Raw genomic sequence first — 18,803 nt, 5'->3', positions numbered from 1 at the left:
TTCTTCTTCTTCTTCTTCTTCTTCTTCTTCTTCTTCTTCTTCTTCTTCTCCTTCTTCTTCTCCTTCTTCGTCGTCATCTTCTTCTTCTCTCTCTCTTCTCCCTTAATCTTATTTGCTTCCATGCTCTCCCAAGGAGAAGGGCCCCTTTTCTTCAGAGTCTGGAGCGCCCCTCCTTCTATCACATTCTTTAAGAGCACAATAGGCATTAGCCAACTTACATGTAAAATTATCATTATATGCAAATGCAAATCCCAATCTATATATCTAGCTAAAATCTTTCTCTCTTCATCTGCAGCCCTGTATTATCCAATCATTCTGGATGTCTCTTCCTGGCAGACTCATCAGCATCTCAAACTCAAGATATCTAAAACAGGATTCATGGTCTTCCTCTCTAAACTCCCCTCTTCTCTCTCCTAAACTCCCTATTCCATTTGAGGGTATCACTATCTTCCTCCTAGTCACCCAGGTTCACGATCTCAGCACCATCCTTAGCCCTTCCCCCTTCCTCATTCCTCAATTCTCCATGTAGAATTTATATAGCAATTCTACCTCCACAGCATGTCTCGACACCATCTTCTCTCTGCTGATGAAGCTATTATTCTACTTCCAAGTGTTCATCACCTCCCATCTGTACTAATATTTTAGCCTCTTAATGGGTCTCCTTACTTCCAGTCTTTCTCCTCTTTAGCCCATTCTCCAAGCAGATTCTAAATTTATTTTCAAAAGATATAGTCCTGACCATATCACTCCTCTGCTCAAAAACTTTCAGTAACTCCCCATTGCCTCTAACTACAGAGTCTCTCTACAATCTGGCTACTGCATATCTTTCCAGTCTTACCCTATATTTCTCTTCACAAACCTTATGTTCCAGTCAAACCATACTAATAACTGTTCTTAAAACTCAACATGCCATCTTTTGCTCCCATACATGCCCAGTGCATAAGTGCTTGACTTTTTATCTCTACCTCTTGGAATCCTTGTTTTCTTCCCAGGCTTAGCTCAGTTGCTTTTTCCTAAACCCTTCCCTGATCTCCCCAGTTGTTAGCATTTTCTCCCTCCTTAATTTACCTTGTAGCATACTTATTTGTGGGCATGTTGTTGAGTATAGTCCCCATTTCACTAAAATACAAACTCTCTGAGAGCAGAGACTACTTTGTCCTTTGTACCATCCTCCTCATTCAGTACTTTACACATAGGCAATTAACAAATATTTGTTAAATCAAATTAAACTGAATGGAACGGGTACACGCAGGAGATATGGAGCTCAACACTGTCCAGTTTCCTAATTAAACCTCATAAGCAATGTATAAATGGAAAACATAACTGCTATTATAATCCCACAAGAACATACCTTGGTCCTGGCTACTTATTTCCAGTCTCCAAAATCTTTCTAGAAAACCCACTTTGGTGGCTCTCTTCCTAAAAGAAGCATGGGCAGGGTGGGCCATGGGGCTCTCCCACGTGGTGTATCTCAGGGTCTTCCAAAGACCTTAACAACAATCCAAGTAACATATGAAGAAAATGTTCCCTGGTTCAGCAGCCATTCATGATTTCTCCATTCTTTTGTGCAGGCCATTTATTTTACTGCCCTCTTTCCTTATCTGGTCTTGACCATCTTCCTCATCCGAGGACTCACCCTACCTGGAGCTACTGAAGGATTAATTTACCTCTTTACACCTAATGTAAGTACAGGTAGGTCTCACTGAATCTGTATAAAAGGGGTCCAAACCACTAGGCAATTTGGAAAAATCAGTTTAAAAAAAAAAGCACTCCCTACCCCAAAGAAATCACCACAATTCTACATCAGTTCTCAGTACAAGATAAGTTGAGCTGAAATGATGAATCAAAGTGGTTGATGCAGTCATTTGCCTTAGGCCAGAAGAGCTCAGCCCTAGTTTTACTTGACTGCTATTAAAAGGAATAGGTTTGATTTGAGATAAGCAAATTTAATAAATGTATACTCAAGTGAAAACTAGCTCAAATGCCTTCCCTTGTTTTGCAGAGTTATCAAAGAGAACCTAGTTCTCAAAGGTCTAAGTGTCTCACAACAGCCTTATGATTGGTTCACCTGTTGGGTGAACAAATTCCTTACCTGCATGAGGTAACTTCATAATGTTACCAGCAGCCCTCTTTCAAAATATATTAAATCTTCTGTAAGTTTCTTCTACTGAGACCATCTGGCTACTAAATGTTCTCATCAGGATCTTAGGATCCTACATCGAGGGCCAGAAAAAACCATAAGGGTGATCTATCATCATCAAACTCTCCTTTTTATAAACAAGGAAATGAAGACCCAAAGAGGTTCAGTGACTTACCCAAGATCACACAGGCAGTAAGTGACAGAGAACAGATTTGAACCCCCTAATACTAAATCCAGTCCTCTCCAGACTGCTTTTTATTTTTATTTTTAATAGGATTTTATTTTTCCCCAAATTGCATGTTAATACAATTTTTAGCATCCATTTTTACAAGATTTTGAGTTTCAAAGTTTTCTCCCTCCCTCTGTTCTCTTCCCTCTCTACAATGGTACGCAATTTGATATAGGTTATGTATGTACTATCATGAAAAACATATTTTATATTAGTCACAGTTGAGAAAGAAGAAACAGATCAAAAGAAAAAAACAAAAAAGAATAAAGTAAGTAAAAAATATCTGCAATCTGCATTCAGAATACATCAGTTCTTTATCTGGATATGGATAGCCTTTTCCTTCATGAGTCCTTTGTACTTGTCTTGAATCATTGTGTTGCTGAGGAGAGCTGAGTCATTCATAATTGATCATCACACAATGTTGCTGATATGGTGAACAGTATTTTCCTGGTTCTGCTCACTTCACTTTACATCAGTTCATACAAATCTTTCCAAGTTTTTCTGAAATCTGCCTGTTCATCATTTCTTATTGCACAATAGTATTCCATTATGGTCATATACCACAACTTGTCAGTCATTCCCCAATTGATGGGCATCCCCTCAATTTCCAATATTTTGCCACCATGAAAAGGGCTGCTATAAATATTTTTGCACATGTAGGTGCTTTTCCCTTTTTTAATGATCTCTTTGGGATATAGACCTAGTAGTGATATTGCTGGATCAAAGGGTATGGATAATTTGGTTGCCCTTTGGGCATAGTTCCAAATTGCTCTCCAGAATGGTTGAATAAGTTCACAACTCTGCTAACAAAGGCATTAGCATCCCAATTTTTCCACATCCTCTCCAACATTTATCATTTTCCTTTTTTGTCATATGAGCCAATCTGATAGGTGTGAGGTGATACCTCAGAGTTGTTTTAATTTGCATTTCTCTAATCAAAAGGTGATTTAGAGCATTTTTTCATATGACTATAGATAGCTTAAATTTCTTCATCTGAAAGCTAACTGCTCATATCCTCTGATCATTTATTAATTGGGGAATGGCTTTTATTCCTGTAAGTTTGACTTAATTCTCTATATATTTGAGAAATGAGGCCTTTATCAGAGACATTTGTTGTAAAGATTGTTTCCCAGCTTTCTGCTTTCCTTCTACTCTTGGTTGCATTGGTTTTGTTTGTACAAAAGCTTTTTATTTTAATATAATAAAAATTATCTATTTTACATTTTGTAATGCTCTTTATCTCATCTGGTCATGAATTCTTCCTTTCCCTGTAGATCTAACGGGTAGACTATTCCTTGCTCTCCTAGTTTGCTTATGGTGTCACCCTTTATGTTTAAATCATGCATCCATTTTGACCTTATCTTGGTATGCGGTGTGAAGTATTGGTCTATACCTAGTTTGTGTCCTATTGTTTTCCAGTTTTCCCAACAGTTTTTGTCAAATAGTGAGTTCTTATCCCAAAGGCTGGGGTCTTTGGGTTTATCAAACCCTAGGTTACTATGGTCATTGACTACTGTGTCTTGTGTACTTAATCTATTCCACTGATCCACCACTCTATTTCTTAGCCAGTACCAGATAGTTCTGATGATTACTGCTTTATAATGTAGTTTAAGATCTGGAATGGCTAGGTCACCTTCCTTTATATCTTTTTCATTAACTCCCTTGATATTCTTAACCTTTTGTCCTTCCAGATGAATTTTGTTGTTATTTTTTCTAGTTCTATCAAATAATTTTTGGTAGTTTGGTTGAATTGAATTTGGTAGGTTGGTTGAATAAGTAAAATTACTTTAGGCAGAGTTGTAATTTTTATTATATTAGCTTGGCCTACTCATGAGCAATTGATATTTTTTCCACTTGTTTAGATCTGACTTTATTTGTGTGAAAAGTTTTTTGTAATTGTGTTTACATAGTTCCTGGGTTTGTCTTAACAGGTAGACTCTCAAGTATTTTATATTGTTTACAATTATTTTAAATGGAATTTCTCTTTCTACCTCTTGCTGCTGGGCTTTGTTGGTCATATAAAGAAATGCTGATGATTTATGTGGGTTTATCTTATATCCTACAACTTTGCCAAAGTTGTTAATTATTTCAAGTAGTTTTTTATTTGATTCTCTAGGGTTCTCTAAGTACACCATCATATCATCTGCAAAGAGTGATAGTTTTGTTTCCTCATTGCCTATTCTAATTCCTTTTATTTCTTTTTCTTCTCTTCCTGCTTTAGCTAACATTTCTGGTACTACATTGAATAATAGTAGCAATAATGGGCATCCTTGCTTCACCCCTGAGCTTATTGTGAAGGCTTCTCGCTTATCCCCATTACAGATAATGTTTGCTGATAGTTTTAGATAGATACTGCTTATCATTTTAAGGAATGTTCCCTTTATTCCTATGCTTTACTATTGCTTTTAATAGGAATGGGTGCTGCATTTTGTCAAAAGCTTTTTTTGCATCTAGATAATCATATGATTTCTGTTAAGTTTCATTATTGATATGGTCAATTATGCTAATAGTTTTCCTAATAACGAACCAGCCCTGCATTCCTAGTATAAATCCCACATGGTCATAGTGTATAATCCTTGTAATATATTGCTGAAATTGCCTTGCTAGTATTTTGTTCAAAATTTTTGTGTCAATATTCATTAGGGAAATTGGTTTATAATTTTCTTTCTCTATTTTAGCTCTTCCTGGTTTAGGTAGCAGCACCACATTTGTGTCATAAAAGGAGCTTGGTAGCACTCTTTCTTTGCCTATTTTCCAGATAGTTTATATAGTATTGGAATTAATTGTTCTTTGGATATTTGGTAGAATTCACTTGTGAACCCATCTGGCCCTTGGAATTTTTTCTTAGGGAGTTCATTAATGTCTTGTTCAATTTATTTTTCTAAGATGGGGTTATTCAGTCATTTTATTTCCTGATTTGTTAATCTAGGTAATTTATATTTTCATAAATACTTATCAATTTCACTCAGATTGTCAGATTTATTGGCATATAATTGGGCAAAATAGTTCTAATAATTGCTTTAGTTTCTTCTTCATTGATGGTGATTTCTCCCTTTTCATTTTTGATACTGGATATTTGTTTTTTTCTTTCTTTTTTTTTAAATCAAATTGTTTATCTATTTTTTTCCATAAAACAAGCTCCTAGATTTATTTATTAGCTCAATAGTTTTTTTTTTAACTTTCAATCTTATTAATCTCATCTTTGATTTTCAGGATTTCCAATTTGGTGCTCATCTGGGGATTCTTGTTCTCTTTCTAGTTTTTTTAGTTGCATTCCCAGTTCATTGATTTGTTCTTTTTCTGTTGTGTTGATGTAAGAATTCAGAGAAATACATTTTCTCATTAGTACTGCTTTAGATGCATCCCATAAATTTTGGCATATTGCCTCATTGTTATCATTCTCTTTAATGAAATTATTGATTGTTTGTACAATTTGTTCTTTGACCCATTTATTTTTAGGATTAGATTTAATTTCTAATTAATTTTTAATCTATTTTTCCACTGCCCTTTGTTGAATGTAATTTTTATTGCATTATGATCTGAAAAGAACACATTTAATATTTCTGCCTCTCTACATTTGATTTTGAGGGTTTTATGCCCTAATACAAGTTCAACTTGTATGTAGGTGCTATGTGCTACTGAGAAAAAGGTATATTTCTCTTTGTTCCCATTCAGTTTTCTCCAAAGGTCTGTCATATCTAACTTTTTAAATATTCTCTTTACCTCCTTAGTTTCTTTCCTGTTTATTTTTTTGTTTGATTTATCACATTCTGAGAGGGGGCAGTTGAGGTACCCCACTAGTATAGTCATGCTATTCTTCCTGTAATTCACTTAATTTCTCCTTTAAGAGTCTGGATGTTATACCACTTGGTGCATATATGTTTAGTATTGATATTGCCTCATTGTCTATGGTACCTTCTAGCAAGATGTAGTTTCCTTCCTTATCTCTTTTAATTAGGTCTATTTTTGTTTTTACTTTGTCTGAGATTGCTACCACAGGTTTTTTTTTTAACTTCAGCTGAAGCATAATAGATTCTACTCCAGCCCTTTACCTTCACTCTGAATGTGTCTCTCTGCTTTAAGTGTGTTTCTTGTAAACAACATATTGTAGGATTCTAGTTTTTGATCCACTCTGCTATTTGCTTCCATTTTATGGGAGAGTTCATCCCATTCACATTCACAGTTATGATTACTAACTGTATATTTCCCTCCATCCTATTTTTCCTCCTGTTTGTCCTTTCTCTCCTTTCACCCTTTCCCTCCTCACTAGTGTTTTGCTTCTGTCTACCACCTTCCCTGATCTGCCCTCTCTTCTGTCAGTCCCCTCCACCTCCTTTTACTTAATCTCCTCCCCTCCTACTCCCCTGGTGGGTAAGATAGATTTCTATACTCAACTGATTATGTACAGTATACCTTCTTTGAGCCAATACTGATGAGAGTAAGGTTCAAGCAATACCATTGCCCATCCTCCCATTTTTCCCTCCACTATAATAGGTCTTATGTGCCTCTTCATGTGAAATAATTTAGCCCATTCTACCTCTCTCTTCCTTCTGCATCCAGTATACTCCTCTTTCTTATCCCTTAATTTTTTTATGTCATTTCCTCAAATTCACCTTATACCCAAACCCTCTATCTTTGTATGTTCCTTCTAACTGTACTATTAGTGATACAGTTTTTAAGATTTACAAATATCATCTTCCCACAGAGGGATGTAAACAGTTTAGCTCTATTGAATCCTTTGCATTTTCTTTTCTCTTTTTACCTGTTTATGCTTCTCTTGAGTCTTGATATTAGAGATCAAATTTTTGGTTTAATTCTTGAAATCCTTCCATTTCATCGAATGACCATTCTTTTCCCTTGATGCATTATGCTTAATTTCATCAAGTAAGAGATTCTTGGTTGTAGTCCCAGCTCCTTTGCCTTCTGGAAAATCATGTTCCATGACCTCTGATCTTTTAATGTTGCAGCTGCTAAGTCCTGTGTAATCCTGATTGTGGCTCCCTGATATTTGAATTGTTTATTTCTGACCACTTGTAGTATTTTTCTTTATCTGATAATTCTGAAATTTGGCTATAATGTTCCTTGGAGTTTTTCTTTTGGGATATCTTTCCTGAGGTGATTGGTGGATTCTTTCAATGCCTATTTTGCCCTTTTGTTCCAGGATATCAGGACAGTATTCCTTGATAATTTCTTGAAAGACATTGTCTAGGTCCTCCTTCTGATTATGACTTTCTTGTAGTCCACCGATTCTGACATTCACTCTCCTGGATTTATTTTCCAGGTCAGTTGTTTTTCCCATGAGATATTTTATGTTTTCTTCTATTTTTTCATTCTTTTGAATTTGTTTGTGTGATTCTTCATGTCTCATAGAGTCATTAGCATCTACTTGCCCAATTCTAATTTTTAAGGAGCTATTTTCTTCCATTAGCTTTTGTATTTTCTTTTCTATTTGGCCAATTGTACTTTTGAAGGAGTTGTTTTCTTCAGTGTATTTTTGCATCTCCTTTTCCACTTGGTCAATTTTACTTTTTAAGCAGTTATTTTCTTTTCCTAAGCTGTTGACTCCTTTTTCATAATTTTCTTGCATCGCAGGGCAGAGCCAAGATGACGGAGTAAAAGCAGTGACTTGCTTCAACTCTCCCCCAAACCCCTCCAAATACCTGTAAAAAATGGCTCTAAACAAATTCTAAAGCAGCAGAACCCACAAAAAGACAGAGTGAGACAAATTTCCAGCCCAAGACAAGCTGGATGGTTGATCAGAAAGGTATATCACAGCAGGCTGGGAGAGGAATGCAGTTCGGCATGGGTGCAAAGGCCTCAGCAAACCTGGAGCAGGCCTCAGAGGACATAATTTTCTTGCATCATTCTCATTTCTTTTCCCTATTTTTCTTCTACCTCTTTTCTATAATTTTTCAGCTCCCTTTTGAATTCTTCCATGAGTTCTTTCTGGGCTTGAGATCATTTCCCATTTTTCTTTGAGGGTGTGCTGATAGGTGTTTTGAGTTTATGTCTTGATCCTCCCTGTCACCATAACAACTTTCTATGGTCAGATTCTTTTTGTTGCTGTTGTTGTTGTTGTTGCTTTTTGCTCATCTTTTCTGGTCTTTTTTCCTTCTTTTAAATTTGAGCTATGCTCCTGGGGTGGAATGGGCACTTTCTCGGGTTTTTCATGCCACGGACTGCAGGCCCTGGCTGTTTACCTGGTGCTGCATGGATGTTGCCCTGAGGCCCATGGGGGACCCTCATGTTCAGTGCTGCCCTGAGGGGGTGGGGTGGCGGGATGACTGTTGCTGCTGGAGGATGTACCTGGTGCTGAGCTGGGGTCCTATTTCTGGTGTCTGGCATGTGCCGAGGCCACTGGGGTGTTTCTGCATTTCTTCAGGGCTACACTGAACACGTGGAGGTCTGGCTGCTAGAGGTTGTCTGCTTGCCCAGGCTATGCTGAGGCACACGAAGGGTCTAGTGTTGGTGCCTGCCTGCTCCACAGCACTGGAGCTCAGGATCTACCACTGGGGCTTGTAGGGATGCTTCCTGTCCTGGACTGCACTCCCCTTTTACCCGAGTGAGACAGACCTTTCCTGCTGATCTTCCAAGTTTCTTGGGCTCAAAGGTTGTTTTGCCCCATCTTTTTGCTGGTTTTACTGTTCTAGAATTTGTTTTGGGGTGCTATTTTATGATTGTTTGGAGGTAAATACGGGAGAGTTACCACAATTTACTGCTTAGTCTACCATTTTGGCTCCTAGAAATCCTTTTCAGACTGATTTTTAAAGTGGCAGTAAAATTAAGTGCTTTCTAAAACCATCATTCTATTGGACAACCCATTTAATTTCCCTAAGTCTCAGTTTTCTCATCTGTAAAATGAGCTTAAAATACTACATGCCCTATCTACCTCATAGTATTGTTGAGGGGCACAAATGAGATAATATTTGCTAAAGCATTTTGCAACTATTAAACAATTTTAAATGGAAATGACAACTATTTTTTATAATTGCTGTTATTCTCTAATTTTAGGTGAGCATGCTCCAGAATCCCCGAGTATGGCTTGATGCAGCTACTCAGATCTTTTTTTCCCTTTCGCTGGCTTTTGGAGGACACATTGCATATTCAAGTTACAATCCACCCAAGTAAGAAGAGTTATTGCTTTGGTTGTAGCTTGATAGCACTAAGACTATAAAATAATCACTCCTCATCTTGGTTCTTAGGGCACACTTCCTCCTGAACTTTGAGAGTGATAACAACCATGACATTATCTTTATATTGCACCATTCTCCAAAAGAAAACAAATGGCATTTCTACCAATTAATATTCCATTTGCTGAGGCATAAGGAAGCAAATAAAGAATTTTTTTTTTAGAAGACACCTCTTTTCTATGAGGCCCCAGAGAATTACTTTAAAGGAAGATCTTTGATTCATCTCAGTGACTGATGACCTCTCTCATGGCCTGTGTCTTCCAAAGTTGCCCAACATGTATCCAGAAAGTAACTTAGACATATGGGGACTCTAGCTGGGTAAAAAGTACAGGAAGTCACTGATTTTTGCCACACTTTATTCCTAGAAACCATAATGTAAAATAGGTTTTTTGTAAAGTGGCTCATATTTTCCCATAGGAACAATGTTAGAATTGGGTTTTGTGGTCCCCACAACTGTATTATTAAAAAAAAAAACACAATACAGCAGGAATAGACCTCTATCATACTTTAAAATGGTAAAATTATGCTCTGTACATTGATTATGCATTGATCATGCAAGTCTACTATAAAGTATTCACACAGCACACAAAAATACAATTTGGCTATGTAACAAATTTGATTTAAAACTAACCTGAGAGTTATAATAAACATTAAACAAGTCATTAGTTGAATTCCTATAACTAAAAAGGGCATTTAAAAATACTTTGTATAACCAGATCCCTCTTTTAAAAATTACCCATGTTAAAATAGGTTTTATCTGTAATTGGGGAAAAAAATAAAAATATCAAATTAGAAAAAAAAAGGTACTCAGAAAAGTTTGATTTAACACTTTCTTTCTTCAGTAAATTGTCCTCTAGAAAGAAGAAAAAGTCAAAAGGCATCTCATTCCATTGGCCTTTAAGTTAGGTTAAGGGTTAGAATCACTTTTTGCAAATAGCCTACAATTCCCTTTTTTATAAATAGGGGTAGTATATCTATAAACTGTTAAACGAGTGGGTTATAAAAGCAAAATATGAATTATGCACCTGTGGTAAAGAACATAGGCTGAACAAATCATATAATTACAAATAAAAAAAGTTTCAGACCTACATTCCATAAAATAAAACGCATAAGTGATTTGTACTTATTAGAAGACATGTTCTAGAGAAACAAAGGATTTGTAATATCAGCGGCGATAATTTCAGATGAAATAGCCTGCTGTATGCAGAAAAAGGTGCTAGATGCTGGGCAGACACGAAGTTTATATCCAACATTGTCCCTGTCCTCATGGGGCTTACAGCCTCCCAGGAAAATACAACACACACATAAATAAGCAGAGTACAATATATTTTGTTACAAAGGCATAAGAGGTACAAGCAAAACGCTAGAAAGTGGGGGAAGTTCATTCTGACTGGGGGATTAGGGAAAGTTTTCTGGATGAAAGGTCATTTGAGTTGGGTTGTAAAGAATGGAGGGGAGGAAGAATTCCTTAGCATTTTAACTCTGGAGAAGAAGGAAAGAAGGATTTTGAGAGGTGAAGATGGGGGAGCCAGGCAAGTGCTTTCCAGGCTTGGGAAGTATTGGAACAGAAGTATAGCACAGTATGGGAACTGCAGGCTATTTGCAAAAAGGGTACTTAGTAAATGTTTGTTGTATTATCTTTACTTTTGTTTAAAAAACAAACCCTCTAAACATCAATGAAAATGCTTTTATTTGTTTCTTTCCCAGGAATGACTGTGAAAAAGATGCTGTCACCATAGCCCTAGTGAACAGCATGACCTCCCTCTATGCTTCTATTGCTGTTTTCTCTGTCCTAGGCTTCAAAGCAACAAATGATTACTGGGCTTGCATGGACAGGTAGAATCCTATTGCACACACCGGAGCAGGAGCAGAATGTTGGCTTTGTTTGTTTTTTTTTTTTTCTTTTTTGGAGGGTGGGGTGTGGCAGGGCACAGGGGAGGGAAGGATAGGGGAATGGGATGACTGAGCAGGAAACCAGAGCTAAAAACTGAACTCTTCCAGGAGTTGGGGAATCACAAGTAATATAAATATTGCTAGTTATTATGCCCAAATGCCCATGTTTCATCAGTAGTGAAAACAGGAATAGAATTCAAACTACTCTGACCCCAACAAAAAGCAGCTATATTGAAAAAACTAGAATTTTACAACTGTAATGAAAGATAGGGGCAGCTAGGTGGCTCGGTGGTTAGACTGCCAGGCCTGGAGTCAGGAAGACTCATCTCCCTGAGTTCAAATCCAGCCTTAGACACTTAACTAGATGTGTGACCCTGTGTAAATCACTTAGAGCTGTTTGTCCTCAGTTTTCCCATCTGTAAAATGAAGTAGAGAAAGAAATTGGCAAACCAACCCAGTATCTTTGCCAAAAAAAACCCCCAAATGGGGTCACGAAGAGTCAGACACAACTGAAATGACTGAACGACAACAATGAAAGATAGGCAACGAGGAAAACAAAAGTCTTTCTTGGGATGCTCGGTATACATACGCTATGTACTTGTAAAAGTGTGCTGTGGTCTTGGGTTGTCAATCTCCAAGTTAAAACACTTAATTGAGGAGACAATAACTATTTCCCAATGTAATAATGCTGGACAGAAAACTATAAATAAGACCAATAGAACAATCTACTTCCCAATAAATTTTGATAGGCACCAGGAAATGAAGCATGTGATATACAAGTGTCTTAACCAAAGATTCATTGTACTTCATTGTACTTCCCCAGCAGTAAACTTGAAACTAAAGTAGGGCAATTGGAGCTTCATCCAAGACATGTAGACCCCAATGACATCACCAACAAAGAAATAGCTGAACTTAACACCAGTTAACACAATTACTTGGTCAAAACAGGAAGCTACTGAACAGTTGCTTCCTTCCTTTAAACTGCATCCCAGGTGAGCTTCTCAGCCCATCCCCATGCCCATCCCAGACTTCTCATGGCATCCTTGGCAGGGGCCTTTTGGTACCTCTAGGTATTTTCTCCCATAGGTCCAAATGTCTTATGGTCTATCCTACCTGTGCTCATTAAGAGAATTTGTTTTAAGAAACTGACATGAGGACACATTTTGGTGACTAGTGATAGCTCTAACTCTAGATTTAGCCGAGCAGAGTCAGGTGGACTCTAGAGAAGCTGATGGGCTGCCTCTTTTTCTTCCTCTTTGTTTTTTTTATTTTCATCATCATCATCAATATGAGCCCCTTGATTACATGTGGCTATTAGGATGTATTCACCTGAGTTTTTGTTTACTCATTTTTTTATTTGTGTCCAACTCTTCAAGACCCCATTTGAGGTTTTCTTAGCCAACATATTGGAGTGGTTTGCCACTTCCTTCTCTGGCTCATTTTACAGATAAGGAAACTGAGGCAAATAGGGTTAAGTGACTTGCTCAGGGTCACACAGGTAGTAAGTGTCTGAGGCTGGATTTAAACTCAGATCTTCCTGACTCTAAGCCCAGTGTTTTATCCACTGCCCTACCTAGTTGTCCCTATTCATTTGAGTCACTGCTGAGCTTTGGGCAGCAGAGATCACTAAAAGCCAAGAAAAACTTCCAAGCCTTGTTTTTCTTTTTGTTTTTTTTGTTTTTTTTTATGTTTTTCTGGCTAGGCAATAGGATTAACTGACTTACCCAGGGCCACACAGCTAGTAAGTATTATGTGTCTGAGGCCGGATTTGAACTCAGGTCCTCCTGAATTTAGGGCTGGTGCTCTATCCACTGAGCCACCTAGCTGCCCCCCAAGCCTTGTTTAACTAACATTTTCCACCTTCTTTTTTCCCCTACCCCCCACCCAGAAAGAACTACTGGCCAGCAGAAGGAGATTAGCATGGCTGTGTTGCACAGCCTGATGTTTCCTCTGTTCTGTCCCAGGTGCTAGTGATAGAATCTCTAAACTTGGAATTTCAGGCATTGTGCTAAGTCCTAGGGTGACATTCTGAGGGCATGACCCACTTCCCAGGACCCATCAAAAATGCCATACTTGTTTGTGAAGGCTTATTGGCTCTGCTTTTCCTACTTATCACGTGATAATTCAAAGGAAGGTGAACCTATCTTTGGCCTGACCCCTATGACCACTTTATCAGTCTTAGAAGAATTCAATGCCCTCTTCAAAAGAGAAAACCTACCTCAGCACAGAATTTATTGGATTACATAGTTAAGGCAAAGTTTCCTCTACATGTGACACAGATAGGTGATTGTTGTTGTTCACTCATTTCAGTCGTGTCCAACTCTTCATGACCCCATTTAGGGTTTTCTTGGCAAAGATACTAGAGTGGGTTGCCATTTCTTACTCCAGCTCTTTTTACAGATGAGGAAACTGAGGCAAACAGGTCAAGTGATGTGCCAAGGGTCACCCAGCTAGTAAGTATCTGAGGCCAGATTTGAACTCAGGATGAGTCTTCCTGACTCCAGGCCTGGCATCCTATGTGCCAGCTAGCTGCCCTAAATAGGGGATTCAGAAATCGAATTAAGTAGCACCTTCCCAAAAGAGACATTGATACTACATCCCCTTTTTTGGTGTAGACATGGAGGTGTCTCACAGTAAGATCTAAAATCTGGATCTAGAGGAATTAAGCCCCATCTTGAAAAATTTTCCCTAACAGGTATTTCCTAGAAAATGATGCACGCCTCCCATTGACCACATTTATGGTGGCAATAAACGTCTTTCAAGGCTTCTGAATTCAATGACCTGCAAGTGATTTTGTGTACGTATGCCCAGTAAAGTGCTCACAAAGCCATCTGCTCCTCTCTCTGACAGAAATATCATCAGCATCATCAATGAGTTTGATTTTCCAGACCAAAGCATCCAGCGAGAGGACTATCTGGCCTGCTTCACACACTTGAATTCAACCCAATCAGACAGGATGGCACAGCTCCAGCTGAAGAGCTGCCACCTGCAGGATTTTCTGGACAAGGTAGTGACACTCAGACCAGACTCTGGGTCCAGTAAAAAACAGTGTGGCTTAGTGGAAAGAGAACAGGATTTATGAGAGGTCCAGGCATCAAGCTCTAACTGAGTGCTGACTGCGCATCTGTCTGAGACAGAGGTGGGGAACCTGTGGCCTAGAGGACACATGTGGCCCTCTAGGTCTTTAAGTGCAGCCCTTTGACTGAATCCAAACTTCACAGAAAAAATCCCCTTAAGAGAAAGATTTGTTCTGTAAAACTTGGACTCAGTCAAAAGGCCATACCCAAGGACCTAGAAGGTCACATGTGACCTTGAGGCCACAGGTTCCTCACCCATGGACTTTGAGACTTTGAGAAAGGAGCATTTCTCTGGGCCTCCATTTCCTTGAGGTGCCATAAAATGAAGGGGGTGGTAGGGCACCTAGGTGGTGCAGTGGATAGAGCACGAACCCTAGAGTCAGGAAGACCTGAGTTCAAATTCAGCCTCAGACATAATACTCAGTAGCTGTGTGACTGTGGGCAAGTCATTTAACCCTAACTGCCTCACCAGAAAAAGAAAAAATAATAATAATAATAATGAAGGGGTTAGACTAGATAATCTCCAAAGTTCCTGCAAACTCTAAATCCTCTGGCTCTAAGGATATCTATATATAGTGTTCATTTGGACACATGCTACTTGGCCTTTGTACTTTTTGTCTTTTTTAGAAGGAACCTGATTGGCCATTAGCCCAACCTATACCTGAAAAAGGACATACAAGAAGTGGGCATCCAGCCTCTGCTTGAAAACCTGCCCATGAAAAGGAACCCACTACCTCTAGTGGTAGCCTCTTCCACTTTTGGATAGTTCTAATTAATCCAAAAATTTTTATTAAGCACCTACTATGTACCGGGCCCTGTGCATTCTACTCCTTAGAAGTTTCTCCTTGCTTGAAACGTAGATTTTCCTCTATGAAACATCCACCTATTGCTCCTGGTTCTTCCCTTCAAGAGCTAAAATAACAAATATGATCATTTATGTTTTGCTTAGCCCCAGATGGTAGACCAAGGATCAACGGGTGGCATTTGCAAAGTGGCAAAATTTGCCATAAAACTTCAATGACACCTATTAACTTAGTCTCATATCACAGACAGAAAAGGAGGATAAAGGAAGGATTTTTGTTTGCTGTGCCTCTCAGGAGACCCAAATAAATACAGGTTTCCATTGGAGAATAAATAATGAGGCAGGGAACCAGGTTTTCCTATGGAAAGAGGAATGAGACTTCTCCTGCTTGGACCAGAGAGCAGAACCGGGAATCATGGGTGGAGAGTGCAGAGGGGGAGATTTAGGCTTGATGCAAGAAGAATTTCTAGCAATTAGATGTGTAAAAAATGGATTACTTCAAGAGGCAGTAGGCTCCCGTCCACTGAAGGTCTTTAAGCTAAGTCAGGGGAACATTTTAGGAACGATTCTTATCCAGATTCGGATCAGACTAGAGTAAAGGTTCTTAGCCTTTTTTGTACCATGAGCAGCTTTGGCAGTCTAAGGAAGCATAGAGATCATCCCCACCTCAGAATAATGGGTTGAAATAATTGAAGGAAATGCCACATTTTGGTCAGAGATTAGGGAAAATAAAGATGTAATTTTTTCCCCATTAAAATTCACAGATGTCCTGAACTCTATCTACCTCTAACACGACAGATAAAGCTGTGGACCCCCACGTTAGGAGCCTCAGGCCTCTAGAAGTCTTTTCTAATTCTGAGATTCTGACATGCAATCATAGGCTGCCACAAAAACCATCTTGATATTGCCCTTTCCCAAGCAGGGTCTGTGAACTACATGTGATTGAAGAAGAAAAGGCATTTAAGATTGTAGGACTTTAAACACAGGGCTGGAAGGAACTCTAGAGAACTCTAGAGAACACGTCTAACCTTCTCATTTGACAGAAGAAGTAACCAGAGGCACAAGGACGAAGTTGATGATGTGACTTCTCTCCCTTATCCCTCTACTTTTGTCTGAGACCTAGTGGCAGAGAAAGCACTCATGGTATAATTAGTTAAAGGGGATGGAAAGGTGATGAATTCTCCCTCTTATTTTCCATTAATTTAATATACGACCATGGTTAACTATAATCTCTTATTGCCACCATGTGTAAAATGGGGAAACTATGTTATATTCTCACTCACAAGGATCCTACCAATGTGCACTTAAGGGGCTTTGAAATCTGTGGGGTGGGAGAGCCACACTTCTACATGTTCATTTAATCATTACCACAAAACATCATCTGCTGGGAAAAAATGTACATATATTTTTTTCATTCTACAATATCATCAAATTATGGCATTTTTAAGTAAGATCAGTGTAGATTCTGGCCAAGGGACCCCAACGTCTTCAACAGTGTAGGTTGGCCATGTTCCTTCTGAATACCACTGTTGGGGAGAAAAAAAGAGAAAGAAAAAAAAGAAAAAGAAGAGAAGATCAAGGAGAAGGGAAGACGGCAGAAGAACTGAGGGAGGGTAAAATAGAAAGAAGAAAGAAATGAGGATGATCTCATTGGTTTAAAGCTACAAGGTTCACCTTCAAGGGCTCTTTTTCAAACCTCCTCACACATGAGGAGACCATGGCCAAGAGAGGTTAAGTGATTGCAGAGGTGGGAAACCCAAGGCCACTGCACTTGAGGACCTAGGGGGCCTCACGTGACGTCGAGGCCACAGGTTCCCCACGCCTGGCATTTGCCCAAGCTCACACATGGAATAAGTGGAGACGTAAAAGAAAGAAGTGTGTATACATACATTCTGTGTCCAAGCAGGGAATAAAAAGTAGAGGCTGAGGTCAGTCCAGACCATCTGCACCCTTCTTAGGCTGCCTAATCCTGGACAAGAAGATAAGTTTCCAGATCCCCTCCAAGACAAACAAAAAGCTTATCCTGCCATTTGAAGGGCTCTTAAGTTGGTCTCATGACTTTATTTTGAAAAAAAAATTGATAACTGTTGTTGTTGTTCAGTTGTTTCAGTCATGTTGTTTGTGACTCCATCTGGGGTTTTCTTGGCAAAGATACTGGAGTGGTTTGCCATTCCTTCTCTAGCTCATTTTACAGATGAGGAAACTGAGGCAAACAGGATAAAGTGACTTGCCCAGAGTAGTAAGTACCTGAGATTGAGTTTGAACTCAGGAAGATGAGGCTTCCTGACTCCAGAACTGGCACTCTGTCCACTGTGCCATTTAATTCATTTCCTTTGTACTCATATTTTGTGCATTTAGAAACATGATTCTGAGAAAGGATCTGCAGATTTCATCAGACTGCCGAAGGGCTCCAGGACACAAAAAAAGCTTAAGAACCTCTTACTTAGGAGCCGCAAGACCAGAGCTGAAACCCTATCTCTGACACTTAGTACCTGGGTGACCTTAGACTAGTCACTCTGGGCCCAAGTGACCTCACCTGTAAAATGAGGTGGTTGGACTAGAAGGCCCTTGAGGACTCTTCCGGCCCTAGAGCCAACATCCTACGACTTGAATATGACTGTGAACCAAAGCTCCCAAAGCCCAGGGCTCGACACGGTGGTGCATGTGTCTATGTCTGTGTGTTCCATAGAGCGCCTCCGGTACCGGCCTGGCCTTTATCGTCTTCACAGAGGTTATGGTGCACATGCCTGGCTCTCCCGGATGGGCTGTGCTCTTCTTTGGGATGCTGTTTTCCTTGGGCCTTACTTCTATGTTTGGGAATATGGAAGGAGTACTGACGCCTATCCTAGATATGCAAATTCTGCCGAAGTCAGTCCCCAAGGAATTAATAACAGGTAAGTGAAGAATTAGTTCATTCTTAAAATACTCTTAATTACTCACCTGTTATTCTTCTTCCTCACTCTCTCCCCCACCCCACCCCCTCCCTCAAAATTTACTCATTAGCCTGAGCCACCCCTCTCCATCCCCTTCCCCCTTTTCTGGGCTCCTCCTCTAACTGACAGGTTCAGGAATATTATAACCCTCTTAGGAGGGATGAGGCTTAGGGGATCTCTGAGCAGTTTTCACCAGTATAAAAAGGTGGTGCCACCTGCCTCTGTGTGCCCTTCCAAGTTTGGGATTCTCAAGTCATCTCCAGCAGAACTTGAGGTAGAGAAAAAAGGTTGAGAATAGTCCTCTTCCCCCCCCCCCATCTGTGGCCTAACTCCTACCCCTAATCAAGGCTGTGTCCTCCCATCTACTCAGTATTTGGGCTCTGGAGAAGTAGAGCAGATGAAAAGAATAGGGAAGAAGCAAAGAGAAAGAAAGGAAAGGAAGAGGGGAAGGGAAGAGGGGGAAGGAAAGGAAGAGAAGAAGGGAAGAGAACAGGGGAAGGGAAGGAAAAAGGGGAAGGGAAGAAGGAAAGGGAAGAGGG

At 39.3% G+C, this 18,803-nt stretch overlaps 1 protein-coding gene across 1 annotated transcript in view; it reads left to right on the top strand.

Moving 5' to 3' along the window:
* Positions 1-18,803, top strand: part of SLC6A18 (solute carrier family 6 member 18) — a 46,994-nt gene that overhangs the window by 23,502 nt on the left and 4,689 nt on the right. The window contains exons 5-9 of the mRNA XM_027869125.1: positions 1,572-1,682; positions 9,381-9,493; positions 11,267-11,395; positions 14,303-14,459; positions 18,021-18,225. Of these exons, the coding sequence (XP_027724926.1) occupies positions 1,572-1,682; positions 9,381-9,493; positions 11,267-11,395; positions 14,303-14,459; positions 18,021-18,225 (715 nt within the window). The remainder of the gene's footprint in view (positions 1-1,571; positions 1,683-9,380; positions 9,494-11,266; positions 11,396-14,302; positions 14,460-18,020; positions 18,226-18,803) is intronic.

Source organism: Vombatus ursinus, unplaced genomic scaffold (genome assembly GCF_900497805.2).
Source record: "Vombatus ursinus unplaced genomic scaffold, bare-nosed wombat genome assembly UNPS02014791.1, whole genome shotgun sequence".
NCBI classification, from domain to species: Eukaryota; Metazoa; Chordata; class Mammalia; order Diprotodontia; family Vombatidae; genus Vombatus; species Vombatus ursinus.
This window is presented reverse-complemented; position numbering and strand designations above follow the sequence as displayed.